General features: G+C 38.4%; 1 protein-coding gene across 1 annotated transcript; it reads right to left on the minus strand.

Moving 5' to 3' along the window:
• Positions 1 to 1117: 1117 nt before the first annotated feature.
• Positions 1118 to 12165, minus strand: LOC307023100 (sialoadhesin). Its single transcript, XM_079656131.1, has 12 exons — positions 12137 to 12165; positions 11823 to 11876; positions 11402 to 11610; positions 10935 to 11088; positions 10608 to 10762; positions 9495 to 9651; positions 7457 to 7593; positions 4731 to 4869; positions 3494 to 3590; positions 3129 to 3147; positions 2348 to 2425; positions 1118 to 1539 (listed from the first exon to the last, which is right to left on the minus strand). Exons 2-12 carry the CDS (start codon positions 11869 to 11871, stop codon positions 1441 to 1443), a joined length of 1293 nt encoding a protein of 430 aa, XP_079512257.1. The 5' UTR covers positions 11872 to 11876; positions 12137 to 12165; the 3' UTR covers positions 1118 to 1440.
• Between the last annotated feature and the right edge of the window lie 8991 nt (positions 12166 to 21156).

The following is a 21156-nucleotide window of genomic DNA, read 5'->3' on the forward strand; positions in this document are numbered from 1 at the left end:
AATGAGCTGAAATGCTTATTTCTTAAGAGTAGATAAAGCTATGGGAATTCTAAAGAAATTAGGAATTCCTTATTTTTCCAGTATGGGTTCAGAATGAATGTGTGTCTATTTCAATAGTCACTGTGTCAGATAAGGCGATTTTATAGTAATACAATGTTAAAAAGCGTGACTTGACTAAACAACCAATGAAATCCTTCCGTCTTTCATGACATCATCGGTAAAAACAGAACTGGGTACTAGATTAATTGAATTTAAACAGTAGCTGTGAGCAGTGGTGTAAAGTAACTAAGTACATTTATTAAGTAAGTACAATTTGAGATACTTGTACTTTACTTGAGTATTTCAATGTGCTGCTACTTTGTACTTCTACTCGACTACAATTCAGAGGTTAATCGTGTACTTTTACTCCACTACATTTATTTAATACCTTTAGTAACCTACAGATTTGGATTAATTATAACCAACCGTTAAATCAGACTTTAGTTACATCTGGAGTAAATTCACAAGCTACCCTGCAGTATACAACGTCATTAAAACTAGCTGCACCTTTACCAGCTTTGAGAACACTTTAATGATCAATAATTATAATCAACATACGTATAGTATATATTATTCTAAAATGGACCAATCTGCATAATCTTTACTTGAGTGCAGGCCTTTTACTTGTAACAGAGTATTCCTACACTCTGGTATTATACATTTACAGTACAAAATCTAAGGACTTCTTCCACCTCTGGCTGTGAGTGTGATGCAGCTGGGTTGTGTTCAAAAGCCTAAATGAAGGATGAAAATATGACTGTGACGTATCACAACAGCTTCTTTCTCATCAGTGATCTTAGCTTCTCCATGTTTGCAGTTGAACAGAGCTATTGGTCAAACTCACGTTGTGAGGGAAAACATCGAAGCAATTGTTTGCTGCAGCTGATGATTGTTGGCAGTCTAGATCTGGGCCGACACCCTGCGACTGGCAGAGAGTCCTTTTTACGCTTTGTTATGTTCCCGCTTCCAGCTAGAATACTTAACAAGATATTTAATAATGAATAACAGGAACATGTGCAAAAGTAAGTGTAAGTAATCTACTTATAGTGCAGTATACAGTTCAAATGTGATGCCACTATTCATATTTAGACATTAATACATTCATCCTTTATTCATACTTGGACAAAAATAAAGAAAAGGTAAAACCAAACAATTACAAACAGCAATACTAGCAGAGAACAGGCAAAAACCATTATAACCTTAAAATCAAACTTTGAAATAATAGAAAAAAATTGAATAGATGCATTGAAATTATTAAAATGTAAAATTAAATACAGTTGAGTAAAACCATTACTAATTACAGATTCAGAAGTTCATGATCACATTGATTTTGAGGAGGTGTTCTATTTTTTATTTTTTTTATTGGCCCTCTCACGAAAACTTCCACTCATTCCTTCAGGTTTACTTTGACAGAGGAGTATTTTTGAACGTGGCCTGCAGAGCGATGGGGTTCTCATAGGTGGAAGCGTCAGGATGTTGCATCATTTCAGACTGCCGATGCTTGTTGAGGGAAAAAAGATTGGAAAGAAAAAAAAAACATTAGAAAATAAGAAAACACATACAATTATATTAAATGACACAGTGTAATTTAAATGTATTGAAAACGGACAAAAACATTTCAAAACATTAGTATCTCCAGAAGGACAACCAGCTTGTCCGTGTCTGCTTCTTCCCTGCATCCTTAACCTGTGAGTCATTCATCACCTGACCCAATCTCACACACACACACACACACACACACACACACACACACACACACACACACACACACACACACACACACACACACACACACACACACACACACACACACACACACACACACACACACACACACACACACACACACACACACACACACACACACACACACACACACACACACACACAGACAGACAGACAGACAGACAGACAGACAGACAGACAGACAGACAGACAGACAGACAGACAGACAGACAGACAGACAGACAGACAGACAGACAGACAGACAGACAGACAGACAGACAGACAGACAGACAGACAGACAGACAGACAGACAGACAGACAGACAGACAGACAGACAGACAGACAGACAGACACACACACACACACACACACACACACACACACACACACACACACACACACACACACACACACACACACACACACACACACACCTTGTCCCACAGGGCGTTCTGACTCCCACCTCTTAAAAAATGCCAGCATGGCCATCGCCCTTCTTGGTAATGTGGCAATCCACATATCATCTAGCAGCTATTTTCCATATTTATGTTTTACATAATTTGAGTAAATATATTGCAGATACCTGGAGTTGTTCATAGTCAGAGGCGACATTGCAGGACCTCATATTAGTGTAGGTGTGTTCTCCCTTCACTTCAATCATCTGAAAAAATGCAAAATATAAAGAACTCGTATTATGACACTAGTCCCTTCCTTTATATTCATGATGTTAAAGGCAATTACATTTGTTTGGAACAAGATATGACATTGACAGCCAAGATAGACACACAAATTAAATATATTTAAAGTTGTAGGTTAGTTGAGTAAAAAAGGCGGAATAAACAACTCTCACGGCAGCATCAGATTTCCTTTCATTGAATATGATGAGTATTATTGGATCCCAAAAATGAAAAACACTATCTAATGTCAGAGAATGGCTCAAACATCTCCAGTATAGTTGTTGAATTTAAGTTATTGTTTTGTAAAAATGTGGTAAAATATTGGTCTTATTAGGAAACTGATAATCTCATGCACGAAGCACATGCAGTATTAATATTTGCCCTTCATGACGTTGTACCCTTGTGCTTTCAAAAATCAATTGGACCCAAATTGTTTATTTTGTGAACGCTGCAGGGCAGAGACTCCGTTTTTAAAAATGTTTAAAGATGAGTCAGACTGACTTCTTCAGTCAAACAGAGAGGCTGAAGGATGTCAGCGAGACGAGACAGTGACTAGACTGTGACATGCAGAGCTTTTCAAAATCCTTATCAGATCTATCACATTAGTGCGGTGCAGGGGGTAATTTTTCACTGTCTCCTTTTCTAACTGCCTGTCACTTTCTCAGTTTGAGTTAAGTTTCCGCTTACCTTCAGCCTGCGGGATATACTGAGGACGAGAGGAAAAACAAACACAGAGGAACTGTTAGCTGAAGGATGACCTTTTTCACCAGCATTTTATGTTTTCAATAACTGGAAATGTCTTATAATTAAAACCAAATTCTTGATTCTTATTCAATCATTACTTGAACCTTAAATAAAGCATACGGAAATAAATGTGGAGAAACTTTATTTACAATATTACCAACTAAAAACAATAATAAACATAGAATCATAGGCATGCACCAAGAAACACAAAAATCACAATTATTTTTGAAGGGAGGAATAGGGTGAACTTAAAATTACACTAAGGATTAAAGTGATGTAAGCTTTAGATTGCTCTTGTAGATTCTTACCCTCGATACTTGTACACATCTACAACAACAGTCATAATGTAGAGGAGCAGCAATACTCCACATATAGTGTAGGGTAAAACAACACCCTCGATCCGGCCTGAAAAACAAGATTAACACATAACAGAAAAACACATGTTATACATCCTATATTGTAAAAAAGGGGGATTTTCATGTATTTTCTATAATAATATTTGTTATCATAATACAATATATAAATACTGAGAAAGTATCAATACACTAAAGCTCCCTCCTTCCCATACATGGATGTATAAAGAGAAGTGGATACAGCGTCAGAGGCCCTGTCCATTCCTTTCAGAGTTGCTCAGTGGCACAACAAGCCCAAATTGAGCAACTGTAGATCCAAAAAGTACCTGGGCACTGAGAGCATGGGCACTTGAGATTTCCCTTTTAAGCCCCGCCTCCAATCTCCTGCTGTCGGCTCAGTCAAATTGAATGGTGAGGGGAAATAACTTTGGTGCGTTTTACAACTTTTATACCCTAATGATTTAAATGAGGGCTATAAAAGTGAGTCAGTGTGAACTATTTGTGGGCCAAAATGACATCAGGCACTAGAAAGTAAGTAAAGTACCACAGGTTGCTTCAAAGACTGGCACTCTTCCTTGGGGCCTTGACCCCATATTGAAAAATGTTGCATTCAAGCAAGCTTCTCTTTTTTAAAAGATTTAATTTCAAAACAATACTATGTATGGTAAGAAAGTTCAGCTACAGTGCCATACAGTCATTCCCAATTGGAATGACGATGCAAAGACGTCAAGGGCGCAGATAAAGAAGACCCCTAATCACCAACTAATCAGAACAGGATGGATATTTTTGGCTGGGGGGCTTCATGAATTTCTATATTTATCTATCGGTTATTTACAGATATCCGATTGCAAGTATCATGGTTTTTTTGAGGATCGGAAATGACTTAAGGAGACAGGCGCTGAAATGGAGCATTTCAGACAGAGGTTGAATACATGTAAATGAAACAGTATGTATGAGGAAAAATAAGAAAAGATTAAAGCATGTAAACATGTTCTTGTAGAAACCCAAAATACAACTGTCATCGTAAAGAAAAGCATGATATGTCACCTTTAAGAGTACAAAATTAAAGAGATAACTGTTTTTTCAGTACAAGTGAACTGTTAAAAAAAAAATCCAGCTTGTGATGTACAAAAGGAGCAGAGTAGGAGCATTAGCGCGAGGAAGCAGTATAGTGTTATAGCTCTAGGTTTACCTGTTGTGGTTTTGACCTCCAGAGATACAGGTCTGGACCTCTGAGAGGTCATCAGACTTTGAGCCTCACACAGATACAACCCGCTGTCCGTCTGGCTGACCTGCAGGACCAGCTTTTCTCCTTTACCAATCTTAGTCAGCTGTGATGAGGAGAGGCGATAAAAACTCAGGTCAGAACTAGGGGTATAACAGTATCCGTATTCATCAAATCATAGACATGAAAGCCGAGAGACCAAAAATAAATAACGGAAGCTTTTGGCTTATTTCAATTGCTATGCGCCCTTGAAACAGTTTCTTATTATTTATTATGTAACATTTTCAAAACATTCTTTTTAGTTTTACAGCTTCATGAAACCTTTTTGTTTGACTTCAGCCATTATAGATAATAATAATAATAATAATAATAATAATAATAATAATAATAATAATAATAATAATAATAATAGATTTAATTTGTTAACGCTTTTACAGGTGCTCAAAGACACTTTACAGATAATAGTGAAGAAAAAAGAAAAGAGAAGAAAGGAACAACAAATAAATATATATATATATTTATTTGTCTATTATTATTATTATTATTAAAGTTAAAGTCAAATAATACAAAAACAATCACACATGAAAAGCCAAATTGAAGACGTGAGTTTTTAATAATATTTTTGAAGAGGTGAGTTTTTAATAATATGGCCATCTGAGTGTGTGTGGTACTGTTTGTGGGTTTTTTTTAACTTTGTAATACAGTTAATTATTCAAAAGGTTAGAGTTCCTTATTTGTATACTGAAACCTGCACTACTGTTCAAAAATAAATAACAACAAACCTGGAATTATGCATTTGGGATTTTTTTTTGCTTTTTCTTGTTGTACCGAACCTGTACCGAACCGTGACCCCCAAACCGAGGTAGGTACCGAACCGTGAATTCTGTGAACTGTTACACCCCTAATCAGAACAGTTTTTAAAACATAACCCTAACCCTAACCCTAACCCCTGTAGTGTTTTGGTTAATAAATGTGTGCCTTCAACAGGAGATTAAGTAGGTGTTGATTACCCATGATTGCCGGGAATTAATGTGCAAAATCAAAAGATCCAAGCAGAACTTTGTGTTACAAAAGACAAGTACTGTATGACCAGATGTGTTTGGATAAGTGCTGTGAATTTATCAGATTTTCCCGATACAATTATCTTTGCCAAATTATTTCACAATTCCTTTTGATTACTGTTATTGTTATACATGTGAAAAAATTGAAACAATTTCAATACTGTCACGTACATTTTTTATGGAAAGTAGAGCTGGTGTGTTCCGAAATGCAAGAGAGTACAGCTCACTTTGAACATTAAGACTTCAATTTAACAAATATCCAGGGAAGGCAAGGCAAGCAGAACGTTGTGTGACAACATACAAGAATCCCACAGAGACTGAACAAAAACCAGGACTTAAATACAAGCAGAGCTGAGGAGGAGATGAAGTGCCGGTGTGCAGGAGGTCAGGTGGTTGTAGGGCTAAAGGGGAACAGGGGAACTAATAAAGCGTGGAGAGATGATCAGACGGGAAAAGGCACAATGACAGGAAGTAAAAACAGACAGTGTTTTTACTAAATAAAACAAGTAATAGAAGCGTACACAAAAAAAAATACCGCGGCAAAACTCATCTTTGTTTATTGTGCGCTTTTTTGGGGGAGATGAAAAACGTTTTTATGTATGTGGCGTTGGGGAAGGAAGGATGCAAAACGAGAACATAAAGAAAGGGAAATGATTTCAGAGGCGCAGCATTATTTACACAATATTATCATGTGTTTATTACTAACAAGTTATTTTTAAATATCACAGTTAGCATACAGTGTAATCGCCTCACTGCTACATATTTTAACAATTTAAAGCATAATCCTTCCAGATCATCTGAAATGTGTTGGATGTGGTTTAGGTCAGGGCTCTGTTTGAACCAGTACAGTTTTACAACAACAAACTGGTTTCTTTATGGTGCTGTTTTTGTATCATTTAGCAAAGGGCCTTTGTTGTGTTGAAACAGGAAAGGGCCATTTCCAAACTGTTGTTGACAGAACACTTTCGTCTTAAATATCATTGGTTCAACATGAAGACCCCATCAAGAGCCTTGTTTCAAATGTGACAATGGACTGTACACTCAATATCCAGAAAACGATCTGAAGAGCATTGTCCGTTATACTTGTTTCGGGCACTTTTACCCCTTTTTCGATTAAAGAGGTTCAAGGGCTGATTTGGAGTCAGTGCCAAATTGCGAACCAGTTCTTCATTTTTTAATGCAGCAGCTGGGTCGAACCGAGAACCACATAAGTAAGAGGCTGGGGCAAGAATAATCTGAGCAACAACAATAAATGGCAAGTAGACTATGGCACAGAGTAGAACGTTTTTACAGAAGCAATTGTGCTGAGATTGCAAAGTGACTAGAATGAGGCCTCACACATACAACGTCATGCTACATTAACCAGGTATGCTTGAGTGGTGGTTATGCTAAAATAATCCATGTTATACAAGAGAAACGTTATTTACGGCGCTATGTTGCCAAACATTTGTAATTCAAACTAAAACAAATATTCACCAGCTGAACCAAACAAGCACCGACACGGGACTAGAACCAAACTGATGTTCAGTAAAAAGAGGTAATATAATTTGTTTAATGAATATGATCATACACGTATAAAAAGTTGCCTAACAAGTAATAAATAAAAATCAAATAAAGTAGACTGTCTGGTACCTTTCCAAAGTCGTCTCTGTACCAGGTGTAGAGGCTCACAGGGGGGTTGGCCTCACTGAAGCATGTGAGTGTCACCGATTGGCCCTCAAACACAGGGGCAGAGTTGCTGACGGTTGCCACGGTGTCTTTAGGACCATCTGTTGGGAAACAGACAGTGTGGTGTTAAAATAATAGTTCGCAAAAATATTAGCAGACTGTCTCGGAAAGTATCTTTACTGTAGTACTATACAGTTCTGAGGTATTCCATCATCTACTTATACTTCACTTCACTACGTTCATTTGATTTGAATTTGAATTCACTAGATAATGCAACATGAAAGCAACAGCATTAATAAGTAATGTTATAGGTTTGGATAAGAGAAGACTTTGTAAACTTCACAAAGTACCCAGCACTTTTTAAAGTAAATAACATGATAGCCCCTACTTCCCCAGCTGCACTGTAATGTACAATAATAAATCATGAATAAGCGTATAAATGTTCAGAAATGGGCCATTGTGAAAAATGAGTAGTTTTGCTTTTTGATGCTGATACTTCTGAATGAACTACTTTCAATCGTGCTTATACACACTATTTCTACTTTAATTTAGGTCAGTTCTGAGCTCCTCTAACACACAGTACCACTGCCTGCCGTACAGTAACAAAGGCACCTTGTCATGTTGCAGCCATATAGTTTACTATTAATTAATTCTGTCAAAACCAAGCCAAGACTTGTTCAGCTCTTTAAACACTGACAGCTTTAAAACAAAACTTCCGTCTTCGCATGAAAATAAAATCCCCTTCAGGTCAAGTGAGTAAAAGTCATGTTGAAACAAGTCGGTATATGTGTATTCCCAAACCACGCTCTGCTGTCTCTCACACAGCTAAATGGTCAATAAATCAGTGTCAGTTTGTTCATAATGAGGGGGGTAGGAAGAAGAAGGAAGGGAAGAGGAACTTGTTAAATGTGTCAGTGAGTATAATAATGTATACATCTGTCCATAATGGTTATTATTCAGAGATTCAAAGAGAAAAATTGACTTCTTTCAGTGAGTTTACCAGACTAATTATATTTGTAAAAATACTTTTTGCACATTTCATGTATTCTGAGGATGTGGTTTCCACAATTTAGTTAAGTCGAAGCAATATTTGTTATATAGACATAGATAGACATAAGGTTTGTTTATACCTCAAATCAGTTGCAGAAAGTAAAGTACAATTTTGATGTACTCTTACTTTACCTATTTCCATTTCCTGCTAAATTATACCTCAACTCTACAACAATTCAGAGTTCAGAAACAATTCAAGTTACCTGTTACAAATAGATTATAAAAACTAATCAATCGACAAATGATGTGATATAGATATGATATGATTATGAAATATGATATGTTGTTATAGATTAAGCTGCAATGTATATAATGTGAGTATATAATTAGCTGCAACATTAGCGTAAAAGGCACCAATGCTTCAATGCTTACTACAGTTAATCTGATATGGGCCATTGTGCATAATGAATACTTTGAGTTTTTGTACATTCTATTGATAAATACCGTTGTCATATTACTTGAAGGGGCGCTATTTTACTGGAGGGATTTTCCCTTTCCTGTAGTGTGTTGTATAGGGTTTTGTGCATGTAAATGGTCTGCAAAGGCTAACATCCCAAAGTTCCCTAAAGAGGGAGTTTCTCTCCCACACACTACAGCCCTCAGCAGTGGTTGAAGAAGCATTCAGATGTATAAGTAAAAGTAACAACAATTATTTAATTATTATCATCTACAGTAAGTACCTCAAAAGTTTACTTAAAGTTTATTTCCACCACAGACTCTTCTGACTTCTCCTGTTTGTATTTCCTCCTGTGGAACAGTAATATATTTTATGTGTGCAATTTTAATAAATTGGTTATTAATGTTATAACAGATCATCCTCTGCATGAAACATTGTTTACCCTACACTTCTCAGAGAGGTTTTTGAACTCTCCTCTTCTTTTAATTGAATGACATTTTGGGTTAACTATTGTAGTCCCTAAACAGATTGGATAATACACAGTGAGTGTCTCACACAGGACGCTGAGCCTCTGAGAGGTTGCAGACGAGCGGCTGCTGCCCCCTGCTGTCAGCGGGTAGTTCACAGAACAGGAGAAGCTCTGGTTGTTGTGGTGCGCTGCAGCACTGAAGGTCAGCGTGGTCATCATGATCATCTGTCCATCGTCTAAACTCTGGCAAAACAGAGAGGAATCACCTAATTACTGACATGTTGTCAAGAGGGTATAGATCAATTGTTGAATAATAAGAATCTGTTAAATATTACAAATATATTATCAAAATACACTCGATAAAAGGGATCATAATTAAGATACTGTCAAATAATGTTGCATTTTTAATCATGAGACAGCAGTGGAGCTAATTTTAACTCTAGATATACAGTTTGGTAGTCTAATCTTTAATTTTGTAATCAAATGTTGTGTTTTTTTTATTTCTGTCTTAATGCTAAAGCAATGTGTGACTACATTTGTCAAATAAAATTAGTAAAGTAAACAATTGTGCAACATTCCCGTCTTAAATGTAGGAAGAAGCAGAGGTGGAGTACCATAAAATAAACATACTAAATACAAATATATGTATTCAAATAATAAGACTGGAAGTGTATGATTAAATGCTTTACCTATTGTGAATACAAACCAAAGCCATTAATCAATTTATTAGTGGAAAAAAAAGTTATATATTTGATGTATTTTATATTTACCGATCATTTCCCCAAATATATATTCTTTTAAACGAGTGATAAATAAGATCTTCAGATAATTCATTTCTAATTTTTGTAAAAAAAAAAATTAAACTAATTAATAAACCCTACTGTTCTACTGAGTTACATATCACTTAATAACATGAACACACACATTGTAGTTTTCTATTAAAAAAAATCCCAACAAAGGTATTAATTTCTCCAGTGACATTTTTCTAAACATGCTTAGCTTTTTTTTTTTTTAAAGGATTGTGCTCTCTGTGGCTCACAGCCCCAAGACATACAATATTTCAAGGTGATTCTTTGACTTTGGCAAAAATATAGAACAACGTCAACCTCATTGTGTAGGTGGGCTATGATACATAGCCTGGATGTGTAAAGTATGATCTACAACACTGTGAATAAATGAAACCATGAATAAGTGATCACCTGCATTTGTGTAGACTTTTGACTAGAGTTGTCTTCAGGTGACCAGGTGATGGAGGGGGGCATGTTGTGGCAGGGCACCGGGACTGAACACTGCAGGTTGACCTGGGCCCCCTCTGACACCTGACCCCCAGAGGACAACAGGGAGTGGGGGAGATCTGTCCAGCAAGAATCAGATGTGAAATATCACAGGTAACAAAGAAACAGGCAGAGCTACATGACTGTAATAGTTGATGAATAATATATTAGTCAGATGTACATTTGAAGTTAAGCCAGAAGGACCACAATTAACCATTTTCAACTGCCTGTGTTCCTTTCATCCATTCATACCTGGTTGGGCATTAATTGTGACCCCATTATCGAAATTGTACTTTGTGAGTTCCGCACACTCAAGCCTGAAGAAGTACTTGTCGTTGTTGTCCTGTCGGAAGCCATGGAAGGTTGTAGTGCAGTTCTTCTTTGTGACGTCCCCTGTTATTTCCCCCTTGCAATAGAAAACGTTGTTTACATTTTTGTGATGGTCAGAAGTTTCCATAGATACCAAAATACCAAATATGTGTTCTTTTGATTGGATCACAACTGCCGTTACGCCAATTTGGGCCTGGGGTGTAGAGTTGGGGCTATGGACCATGCTTATCTTGAATCCCAACCTTCATTATGATCTCTACTACACACCTGTGAAGTTCCTTGATTGCATCTTGAATGGTTACGACGCCATGGCTTTGACAAATTCTGTCCACACACACACAAACTAACAAGTTGCAAATAATAGAGGCTGGTACAAAAAGAGGACCTACTTGTATGAGGTTCAATTGAGGAGTGTGTGCTATGAAGACCTTAGGACCACTCGTTGATCTTTTCCTCCAAACAACACCCTTTGAGCAGTTGAGGATGTTTGCTTCCTCATTGCTTGGGATCGTGAAACGGCATGGAATTGTGACACAGGAGTCCTTGATGACCAAGATAGTTTTAGGCAGAATTACCGCCCAAGTTTGACAAGAGACACCTAGAGGGGCAAATTGAATGTCTTTAAAGTGCAGATTATCAGGACGAACAATGGACATATACTCTCTAACAAAGTATTTCCTATTTCATTCAATTTCATTTTAATAATTTACTGGCCCAGGCTCAGAAGGAAGCTTTCATTGGAGTGGAAAAAGACAATCAAATACAAACTATACTTCCACCTTTTATAGTAGCAATCAGGGAACTACTGACCTTGCATAAGAGCGATGAGCAAAGTGACAACTGCCAAACCAACGCCCATTGCAGCTGAATGAGACAAAGAGTTTATATCCAGGATAACTATTGAACTTAAAAGAATAAAGAGAGAGAGCCAATGCCAGTGAAAAATAAACGTCATAGAGAAATAATTTGCCACTGATTTCCACAAGAATATTGTCTTCACATCACAACACTTTGACTTAATCAATAAAAGTAAGTATATGTTTAGTATTAAGCTATTATTAAAGTTAAAACAATTGTATTCAGGAAACCCAAATCCCCACTTTAAACCATTCAATTATTTGTACCTGCCGACCGAGTGATGTTGAGCAGACTTCTGTGGTTTTGTGGATGTGATTGTCATTGTGATGTGGAAGAGGAATTTATTATGTTAAAAAAGGAAGTGTTACAATCAGGAAATTGTAGCATCTGAACTTCTGATCTTCTGTATTCTGTTTTATGTGGTAATATCTCGAATGTGTGTGTTGTGTTGGTTCAGCTCTATCAAACAGCACAGTGTGATGGATATATTCTGCTATTGATGTTGTTTCAATAAATCACTTACCTTTAAGGCCATCTATTCAGCTATAAACTCAAAGCTCACACTGCTGGCATGGTGACCTGCTCCATCGAAATCAGTCGCATTGACCCGAAGACACATTTTGAGTTGTATACACTGCTGGAAAGAGGAGATTCCTAGCTTTCTAATGATATCAGGATTGTTTTTGTACTCCATATATTAAGCAAAATATGTCACATTATATAATGACTGTCACAGAGTCATCATTTTGAGAAAAAGGCCTTCAAAGTTTCCTCTTCTCTGGAATCCATCGATCTGATTGATTATTAGCGGAGCAAATGATCAAAGTAGTACGGAGGGAAGATATTTTCTTTTGGATTACTGGTCTGGGGGAAGCTCGTGAGTGTGTGCGTGTATATACCAGGTATATACGCGTATGTGTTTGTGTATTTTTGCATTTGTGTGTGTTGTGTTTGTTTCGCGGGGGAAACACTCATGAGAAACACCGGCTGTTGTTATGCCTGCTGTGACGTAAAGTTACTCCGTTCTCCGCTTGTAATTATGCCATTACAAGCTTCAAAGTTGTATTTATCATCTGAATTTGCCAAAACAAGTTTAATAATCTGAAAGCCAAGACTTTTTTTATTTGAAATCAGATGATAACAAGCTGTAATTGACCCTGCCGTGTTATCTATGATTACATTCATAATTTCAGCCGGAGGGAGGGGAAGCAGTGCTGCGGAACAGCAGAGTGGAGAGTGAGAGCTGTCATCTTCCCTTTACACGCTTCAAAAATGTATTTATCGTGTGATTTTGGAAATACAAGTTTCATATTTTGAAAGCCAACACTTTGTTTATTTAAAATCAAACAAAACACCCGAACCCCAAAAAACTTTTTTTTCCGCAAATCCACGTTTATTTTGAAATGAGCCGTTGCGACTTCCGACTGATTTCGATCGAGTGGGTCAATTTTTAGCCAGTATAAAGTCTACCATGTTCACTGTGTTAGCAGGTTAGCATGCTAACATGAGCTCAACAAACACAAAGTACAAGTGAGGATAATGTGAATGGTTTTGGAGATATTTGAAAAAAATGTATTCATGGTGGCATTTCTGTAAAAAGTCACCAAAGTAAGTCCAATGTGAATCTTGAATGTCTGTTGGCCTACACATGTTGAGCTAATTTATTCAGCAGATGCTTAGGTAAGTAAACATTTCAAGGGCACTAGAGAAAAAGTCAGGAGATCCCCTAAGCCATTAAAGTTCCTCCTCTAGCCATGGTGTATATCTGTACCAAACTTCATGCCATTAAATGCAATAGATGAGATATTTGGGACTGGACCAAAAGACCAAAGCATTGTCACGCTGTTAAGATGGGTACAAAGTGGAGAAAGATAGACTTAAATGCAATCAAACTTGATTAGACCTGACCTGAGCAGTAGGCTATGTATTTTCCCTTTTTGTGCACACTAGAAAGGTTTTAGCAAGTCTCCAAAACTGGAATGTAACAATGAAACTTCCCTTTGTGCCACTAGAAGGCAGCATAAGCATGGAAACCAGATGCTTCAAATTACAGACACCAGAGTGCAGCATTTTTGTTTTATACACATATGCAACCCTTACTAATCTCTGCACTTACATTATATGAATTGTCCCAAACACTAAAGCTTACACTCACGCTTACTATGATTTTAATTTAATCAAAATCCTAAAGAAAGGTTGACCCCTCAAACAGCCCAATGAAGAAGTGACAACATGCGCTCAGGCTGATAGTCTAAAACTGTCATGGTCCTTACAAAGATAGAGGTTGTTGAGGCAGAATCTCTGCTTCGCGCGTTCCTCTATGAGTTTGTTTTAAAAGAAGGAAAAGTCAAAGCACCAGGATAAGGGTTAAACAATAATCTGCTTTAATGGTAGAAATATACAATACATCACCCAATCACCTAATCACCTAATCACGAAGCACTCTGCAGAGTACTCCGGGCTCAGGTTCTACCACCGTGTGAGACACGTCTCAGGGAACGGCAAGTCAAAAACAAGAGTGCCGATCTTCAAAATGATCACAACATTTATACACAGGTGGGGAGGAGTTTTATCGCTTGCTCTTCCCTAGCTATTTGTTATTGGCGAGTTCACTTCTGAGCGAGCTAGCCAGTGAGTTGGCAGTGTTCCATTGGTCGGTTTCACTTCTGGGCGGGACCCCAGGTAGTGAGTCAGCAGTTTGTTGATTCAATCTGTTGCTTCTGTGCGCGTGTGTTTGTCCCTCTGCCCTTAGGCAGATCCCCCAATCAATGATTTGGAGTCATGACAGAGGACTCTTTGACAGGACACATACTCATTCCCCCTAAACATCTTCAACACACACACACATCCTATCATGTATCTTATCACACAACAGTAACATGTTTTTCTCTATGAAAGCCATATTTGTAAATATCCAAACGCCATCGTCCCATGACATCTTTAGGATTAGGTAAATAACAAAGCTTAACTGTTCCCATGGCCTAAGGCCTTCCCTGAACTTCCCTTCACCCCAAAGTCAGCTTACTTTAGAATGAATACAGACATTAATGAGAACAAAAGACTATGGCCTCGGTAACGGTTTGACTCAATTCTCAAGGCCTCTTTTGGGGTCTGTAGGAGATAAATCATTAATTCTACAAGACTTTAACTGCCTTATATCTGAAAATGTATCTGGGAATTCCCCTGTTAATTGCAAAAACCGTGGATGATTAACAGAGAGACCCTAAGACTCTCCTGATATTCTGGGAACTGCAAAGCAGATGTCAAAGGTCATTTGTATTATACCTAACCACAGATAGCCAAAAAACCACCCTTTTGATTACACATAAAAGTGGAAGAAAAGACTATTGCGCTATATTTAAAAGAGGAAAAATGTGCTTCGTCCCTTCAAATTTAACACACACAAATATATATAAGGTGACATTAAAATGAATATACCAGATTGAACTTTCCTGCCATAACACGTTACTTTAATCCTTCAAATAATTCAAATAATACTTCAAGGTACACTCTCAATCAATCAATGTTTATTTATATAGCCCAATATCACAAATGTTACATTTGTCTCAGTGGACTTCACAGTTTGTACAGAATATCAGTATGACAATACGACACCCTCTGTCCTTAGACCCTCACATCGTACAAGGAAAAACTTCCAGAGAAAACCCACAGTTTAAAGGGAAAAATGGGAGAAACCTCAGGGAGAGCAACAGAGGAGGGATCCCTCTCCCAGGAAGGACAGACGTGCAATAGATGCCGTGTGTAAATTGAAAAGATAATACATTTGCAACATAGGTAGTCCAAATGTTTGGAAATGCATGTGTGTATAATAGGAAGATGAATCCACGAGGATATCCATCCAGAACTTATGATCCAGGACCACAGCCACGACTCAAGATCCAGGACTCGCGATCCATAACACAGGACCGCAGGATCATCCATGACTCCGGATCCCGGCGTATATAGACACCAAAAAGAAATAAATTTGGGGAAGCTGGGTTAATCGGAACATGAGAGTACACAGGTATAGACAGAGAGAAGGAAGAAGTAAGATGTCCCCCGACAAACTAAGCCTATATCAGCAAAACTAGGGGCTGAATCTAATCAGCCCTAACTATAAGCTTTATCAAAAAGGAAGGTCTTAAGCGCACTCTTAAAAACGGATAGGGTGTCTGCCGCCCGAACACAAACTGGAAGCTGATTCCACAAAAGTGGAGCTTGATAAGAAAAGGCTCTGGCTCCCATTGTACTTTTAGAGACTCTAGGAACAACCAACCCTGCATTCGTGGAACGCAATGCCCTAGTAGGACAGTAGGGTATAATCAGTGGTGTAGTCTACGTGATACGCTGGTATACGCCGTATACCCACTAGAAAATGCCATTGATTTCCGTATGCCCTCTTAAAAATGAGCGATGATACGTAACAACATCATTTTGTGACTTCGCTTTCACGCTTTCGCCCCCTTCTGTGTTAATACTTTTGGACGTCTGGGGCTTCCGTCGCCTTTGGCCTGTTGCTAAGCAACAGCAACACACTTTGTTCGGCTCTGACAAACCCCACGTTTCTCTAACGTTATCAGAATTTTATCCTTCCATCATTCAAGTTCGCGGAGTGCTAAACAGGAAGCAAACATGAAACGAAAACAGACGACAATATTTTTATGTTTTCCGAAGTTTTCCCCTATTACCAGTACAGAAGAAGAGCCAGGTCAGGCGGCTGTCCTAAAGGTGACAGAGAACGAGTCCGGCGCTACCGCAAATTTACCCAGTAATTGAAATTAGCATGGTTATGATTAACGTAACAGTAGCTAACTAGCTAACTTGCTAGCTAATTTGATCAACGTTAGTGTGGTGGATCAATGGAAGAGAAAGGGAGCGAGATAGTGTGTGTGTGTGTGTGTGTGTGTGTGTGTGTGTGTGTGTGTGTGTGTGTGTGTGTGTGTGTGTGTGTGTGTGTGTGTGTGTGTGTGTGTGTGTGTGTGTGTGTGTGTGTGTGTGTGTGTGTGTGTGTGTGTGTGTGTGTGTGTGTGTGTGTGTGTGTGTGTGTGTGTGTGCAGTCATAAACAGAACACAATGTTTATATTATCTCCTTGTTTCGGACACAGATGAGAGCTCCTGGCCAGCCTTGTGGACTGAAAGTTAGGCTATGGAATTTAAGAACAGGCATCCTTGGTTGGGGTGGAGGGACAGAAAGTTAGGGAAATGTCACTACACATGCAAAGGAAAGCTGATCTAAACAACAGAAATTCAAAAAGTCAATGACTATGCAAATGAGAGTTAATTCATGGTCATGTTAACAGTGCATTTAAAACATTTGCACCATTACATTACTATATGTTAGTTATCAGTAGTTGTCAAATAATTAGCTATTGAAAAAGTGGAACATTTTTCTCCTTTTATCTGCTTTTCATGCATTTGTTAGCCATAATGTAAATATTGTAAGCAGTTTATTAAATACTTTTGAGTAAATCTTGGCTCTTTTCTGCAGTTGTTATTGGTAAAAACTTGTATTATGCTAATTAGTCATGGTTTTGTTTATTTCCTTTGCAGCGCTACAAAATCAGTAGGTGTCCTCACAGAACAACGAGTGTCTATGTCTGAGGAGTGGGTCAACATCTTTGGCCTCTTTGAGAAACAAGATTAGACGACATGAGACGTCCAGAGCACACAAAATAGCCCAGGAGCTCACGGAGAAGGGTGGACAGGATTTAGTTGGAAATTTGGTGAGAGCTGTGTCAGAGACTGTGTTTGCAGTAGGCCATATTGAGATTTTGATAAAAATGTCGATTAATTGTTCAACCCTAGAAGATAAGTGTGCTTTTTCCATCATTGTTCATTCTTTTATTTTTTTATTGTTAATTTCACTGGCAGTTAAAAGTCACATAAAAATGCTTATAATACATTGACATGTTGATAACACATAACCAGTCTCAAGACTAGTCTATGCATTAGTAAGTGTGATGGTGTTCATGAGGTGTTGCTTCGAGACAGATGTCGCTCCGCGATGCGTCGCTCTAGGATGGATGAATACAATTATTACAGTATACCCACTACAAAAAAGTAGACTACACCACTGGGTATAATGAGTTCTTTAAGGTAAGATGGCGCCTGCCCATTAAGGGCTTTGTAGGCGAGAAGAAGAATTTTAAATTATATCCTGTGTGCTATAGGGAGCCAGTGTAAGGCAGCCAGAAGAGGAGTAATGTGGTCCCTTTTCCTAACTCTGGTTAGTACACGAGCTGCAGCATTTTGAATCAACTGAAGCGACTTGACTGACTTCTTTGTACACCCTGATAATAAGGAGTTACAATAATCCAGCCTTGAAGTAACAAATGCATGGACTAGTTTCTCTGCATCGTTTTGAGGCAAGATATGCCTGATTTTTGCAATGTTACGTAGATGGAAGTAGGCAGTCCTTGAAATTGATTTTATGTGGGTGTTAAAGGATAAATCCTGATCAAATATAACACCAAGATTCCTTACAGTCTCACTGGAGGCCAAATTAATGCCATCCATAGTTAGTATATCTTTAGATAATTTGTTTCGTAGATTCTTCGGGCCAAGTACAATAACTTCAGTTTTGGTCGTGTTTAAAATAAAAAAATGTAAGGTCATCCACGTTTTTAAGTCCTTGAGGCAGTCTTGAATTTTAGTTAGATGATTAATTTCATCAGGCTTGATTGATAAATATAGTTGAGTATCATCCGCATAACAATGAAAGTTTACAGAATGATTCCTTATAATATTGCCTAACGGAAGCATATATAGTGTGAACAAAATAGATCCAAGCACTGAGCCCTGTGGCACTCCATGGCTAACTTTGGTTTGCATGGAAGATTCATCGTTGACACGTACAAACTGAGAGCGTTCAGATAGATAGGACCTAAACCAGCCTAAAGCAGTTCCCTGTATGCCAACTAAGTGCTCTAGTTTTTACAATAGGATATCATGGTCGATAGTATCAAATGCAGCACTAAGATCGAGCAAGACAAGAATAGAGACAAGTCCCTTGTCTGAGGCTATTAGAATGTCATTTGTGACTTTAACCAGAGCTGTCTCTGTGCTATGTTGTGTTCTAAAGCCAGACTGAAAATCTTCAAATAAATCATAGTTTTTTAAGTAATCACACAGCTGTTTTGCGACTGCTTTCTCAAGAACTTTTGAGAGGAACGGAAGATTAGAAATAGGTCTATAATTGGCTAAATCCTCTGGATCGAGGTTGTGCTTTTTAAGAAGCGGTTTTATCACTGCTACTTTGAATGATTTTGTTTTGCCTGATAATAAAGACATATTCATAATATTTAATAAAGAAGTGCTAATTAATGGAAAAACTTCTTTTAACAGCTTAGTTGGAATCGGGTCTAAGATACACGTTGATGGTTTAGAAGAGAGAATCATTTAATTTAATTGTTCAAGGTTTATGGCTGAAAAGCTTTCTAGTTTACTATCTAGTGCAGGGGTCGGCAACCCCTGGCACGCATGCCAGCATTGGCACGCGGCACCGTAACCAGTGGCACACTAGGAATAAGTGTGCAAAATATTTAAATTGTATTTTCGGATCCTGAACGAGACCGCCGCCAGAGCGCGTCTCCCCGTTACCTGCAGAAGGAACGCAACGCACCCCCGTTCTCTTTATCTCCAGGTGACTTTCTGCCGCTTTCCTCCGTGGTGCAGTGCTGATCGTTTCACCACGGAGGAAAGCACTTCACTAATTGCAGTACCCATAAGGAGCTGTACAAATGCCGCAGTTTTTGCTTGGCTGTGTATTTAGTTGAAAGCCCAGTGGCGATCTGCTCATCTCTCATCGAAATAATATGCTACAAAGGGCCATCTGTGTGTTGAACTTTCCTGTCGGCTCCCAGACCGTAGTCGAGGAGGGAAGAAGCAACAAGCTTCAGGTTCAATAACCCACTTTAGCTTAAATGACTGGAGAGAGGCGAGCTCTTCTTAGGAGGCCTTGCATTTATTTAGCTGTTCTTCTGTTTCACAAAATACATCACAGACCTCTGTTTTTCTGCTGCCTCGTTTCACTTCCAGAAACAAACACACGTTCCCTCAATGTCGCTCTACCATCCACAAACACACATGCACAAGCCACACCCCTCTTTCTCTCTCTCTTAAAGGGACAGCGATCTCATCTCACTCTGCATGACCGTAATATCATAACATGTGTGTTCTGGAGAATCACAGAACGGACGATCGTCCTTATTATTATGCCGTTTAAACCAATTATTTAAATGTGTTTGTTAAATGTATGTAAGTTGCGCTGACAGGTCCACACACTGCTTCCCCCGCAGCGAGGCTCCCCCCGCATTCTGATAAGAATTCTGAATAAGGACCTGGTGCACGGTACACTGTAACAAATAAGATGGGCTGCAAAGTTTTCCAGGTCGGATGTGTAAGACTAAAAACGAGGCTTTCAAAGGAGGTATAATTAAATTTTTGTTTAGTATTGATAAGTAAACTTGAGTCAAAGATTGCTGCAACTCCACCTCCTCGGCCCATGCCTCGGGCAATATGAGTATTGATATGGCTGGGTGGAGTGGCCTCATTTATGCTGACATATTCTTCATGTCTCAACCAAGTTTCAGTGAGACAGCTATCAATATTATAATCTGATATTAAATCATTTACCAATATTGCTTTAGATGGTAGAGATCTTATGTTTAAGAGAGCACATTTAATCTTCCTGTTTTGTTGCACTGTAGTAGTTGTTACATTTACTTTTATTAGGTTATTATGTATGACACCTCTATTAAGTTTTACCTTAAATTTTCCTTGGGCAGACACACACACCGTTAATATTGGGTATTTTATTGGTTTCGGGATTCCTATGGATGACTGCCTAGGAGAGAGCGCAGAGAAGCGTGTAAGACTGCGACTCTGCCTCCTGGTCTCAACTCCAGTTTGTCATGGATTAAGTCCACAAAGCCCTGAAATGTTTGCCGAAATGAGATTTGCACCTTCCAAAGTAGGATGAATGCCGTCTCTCTTAATCAGACCAGGTTTTCCCCAGAAGGCTGTCCAATTATTTACGAAGCCCACATTGTTTGCTGGGCACCACCAAGACAACCAGCGCTGAAATGATGACATGCGGCTATACATGTCATCATTGATCAGATTGGGGAGGGGACCGGAGAAGATTACGGTGTCCGACATTGTTTTAGCATAACTACACACCGACGCCACATTAAGTTTGGTGCATTCTGAATGGCGTAAACGAACATCATTACCACCGACGTGAATAACAATCCTACTGTATTTACGTTTATTTTTAGCCAGCAGT

Source organism: Notothenia rossii, assembly GCF_949606895.1.
Source record: "Notothenia rossii genome assembly, chromosome: 10".
NCBI lineage: Eukaryota > Metazoa > Chordata > Actinopteri > Perciformes > Nototheniidae > Notothenia > Notothenia rossii.

Excerpts from the sequence above, each read along its gene's own strand:
- LOC307023100 (XM_079656131.1), bottom strand. The coding sequence starts at position 11,871 with ATGGGCGTTGGTTTGGCAGTTGTCACTTTGCTCATCGCTCTTATGCAA. Across the intron at positions 7,594-9,494 it reads TCAGAGGCTCAGCGTCCTGT|ATGGTCCTAAAGACACCGTG; the intron begins GTGAGACACTCA and ends GTTTCCCAACAG. Across the intron at positions 4,870-7,456 it reads ACAGAGACGACTTTGGAAAG|CTGACTAAGATTGGTAAAGG; the intron begins GTACCAGACAGT and ends TCCTCATCACAG.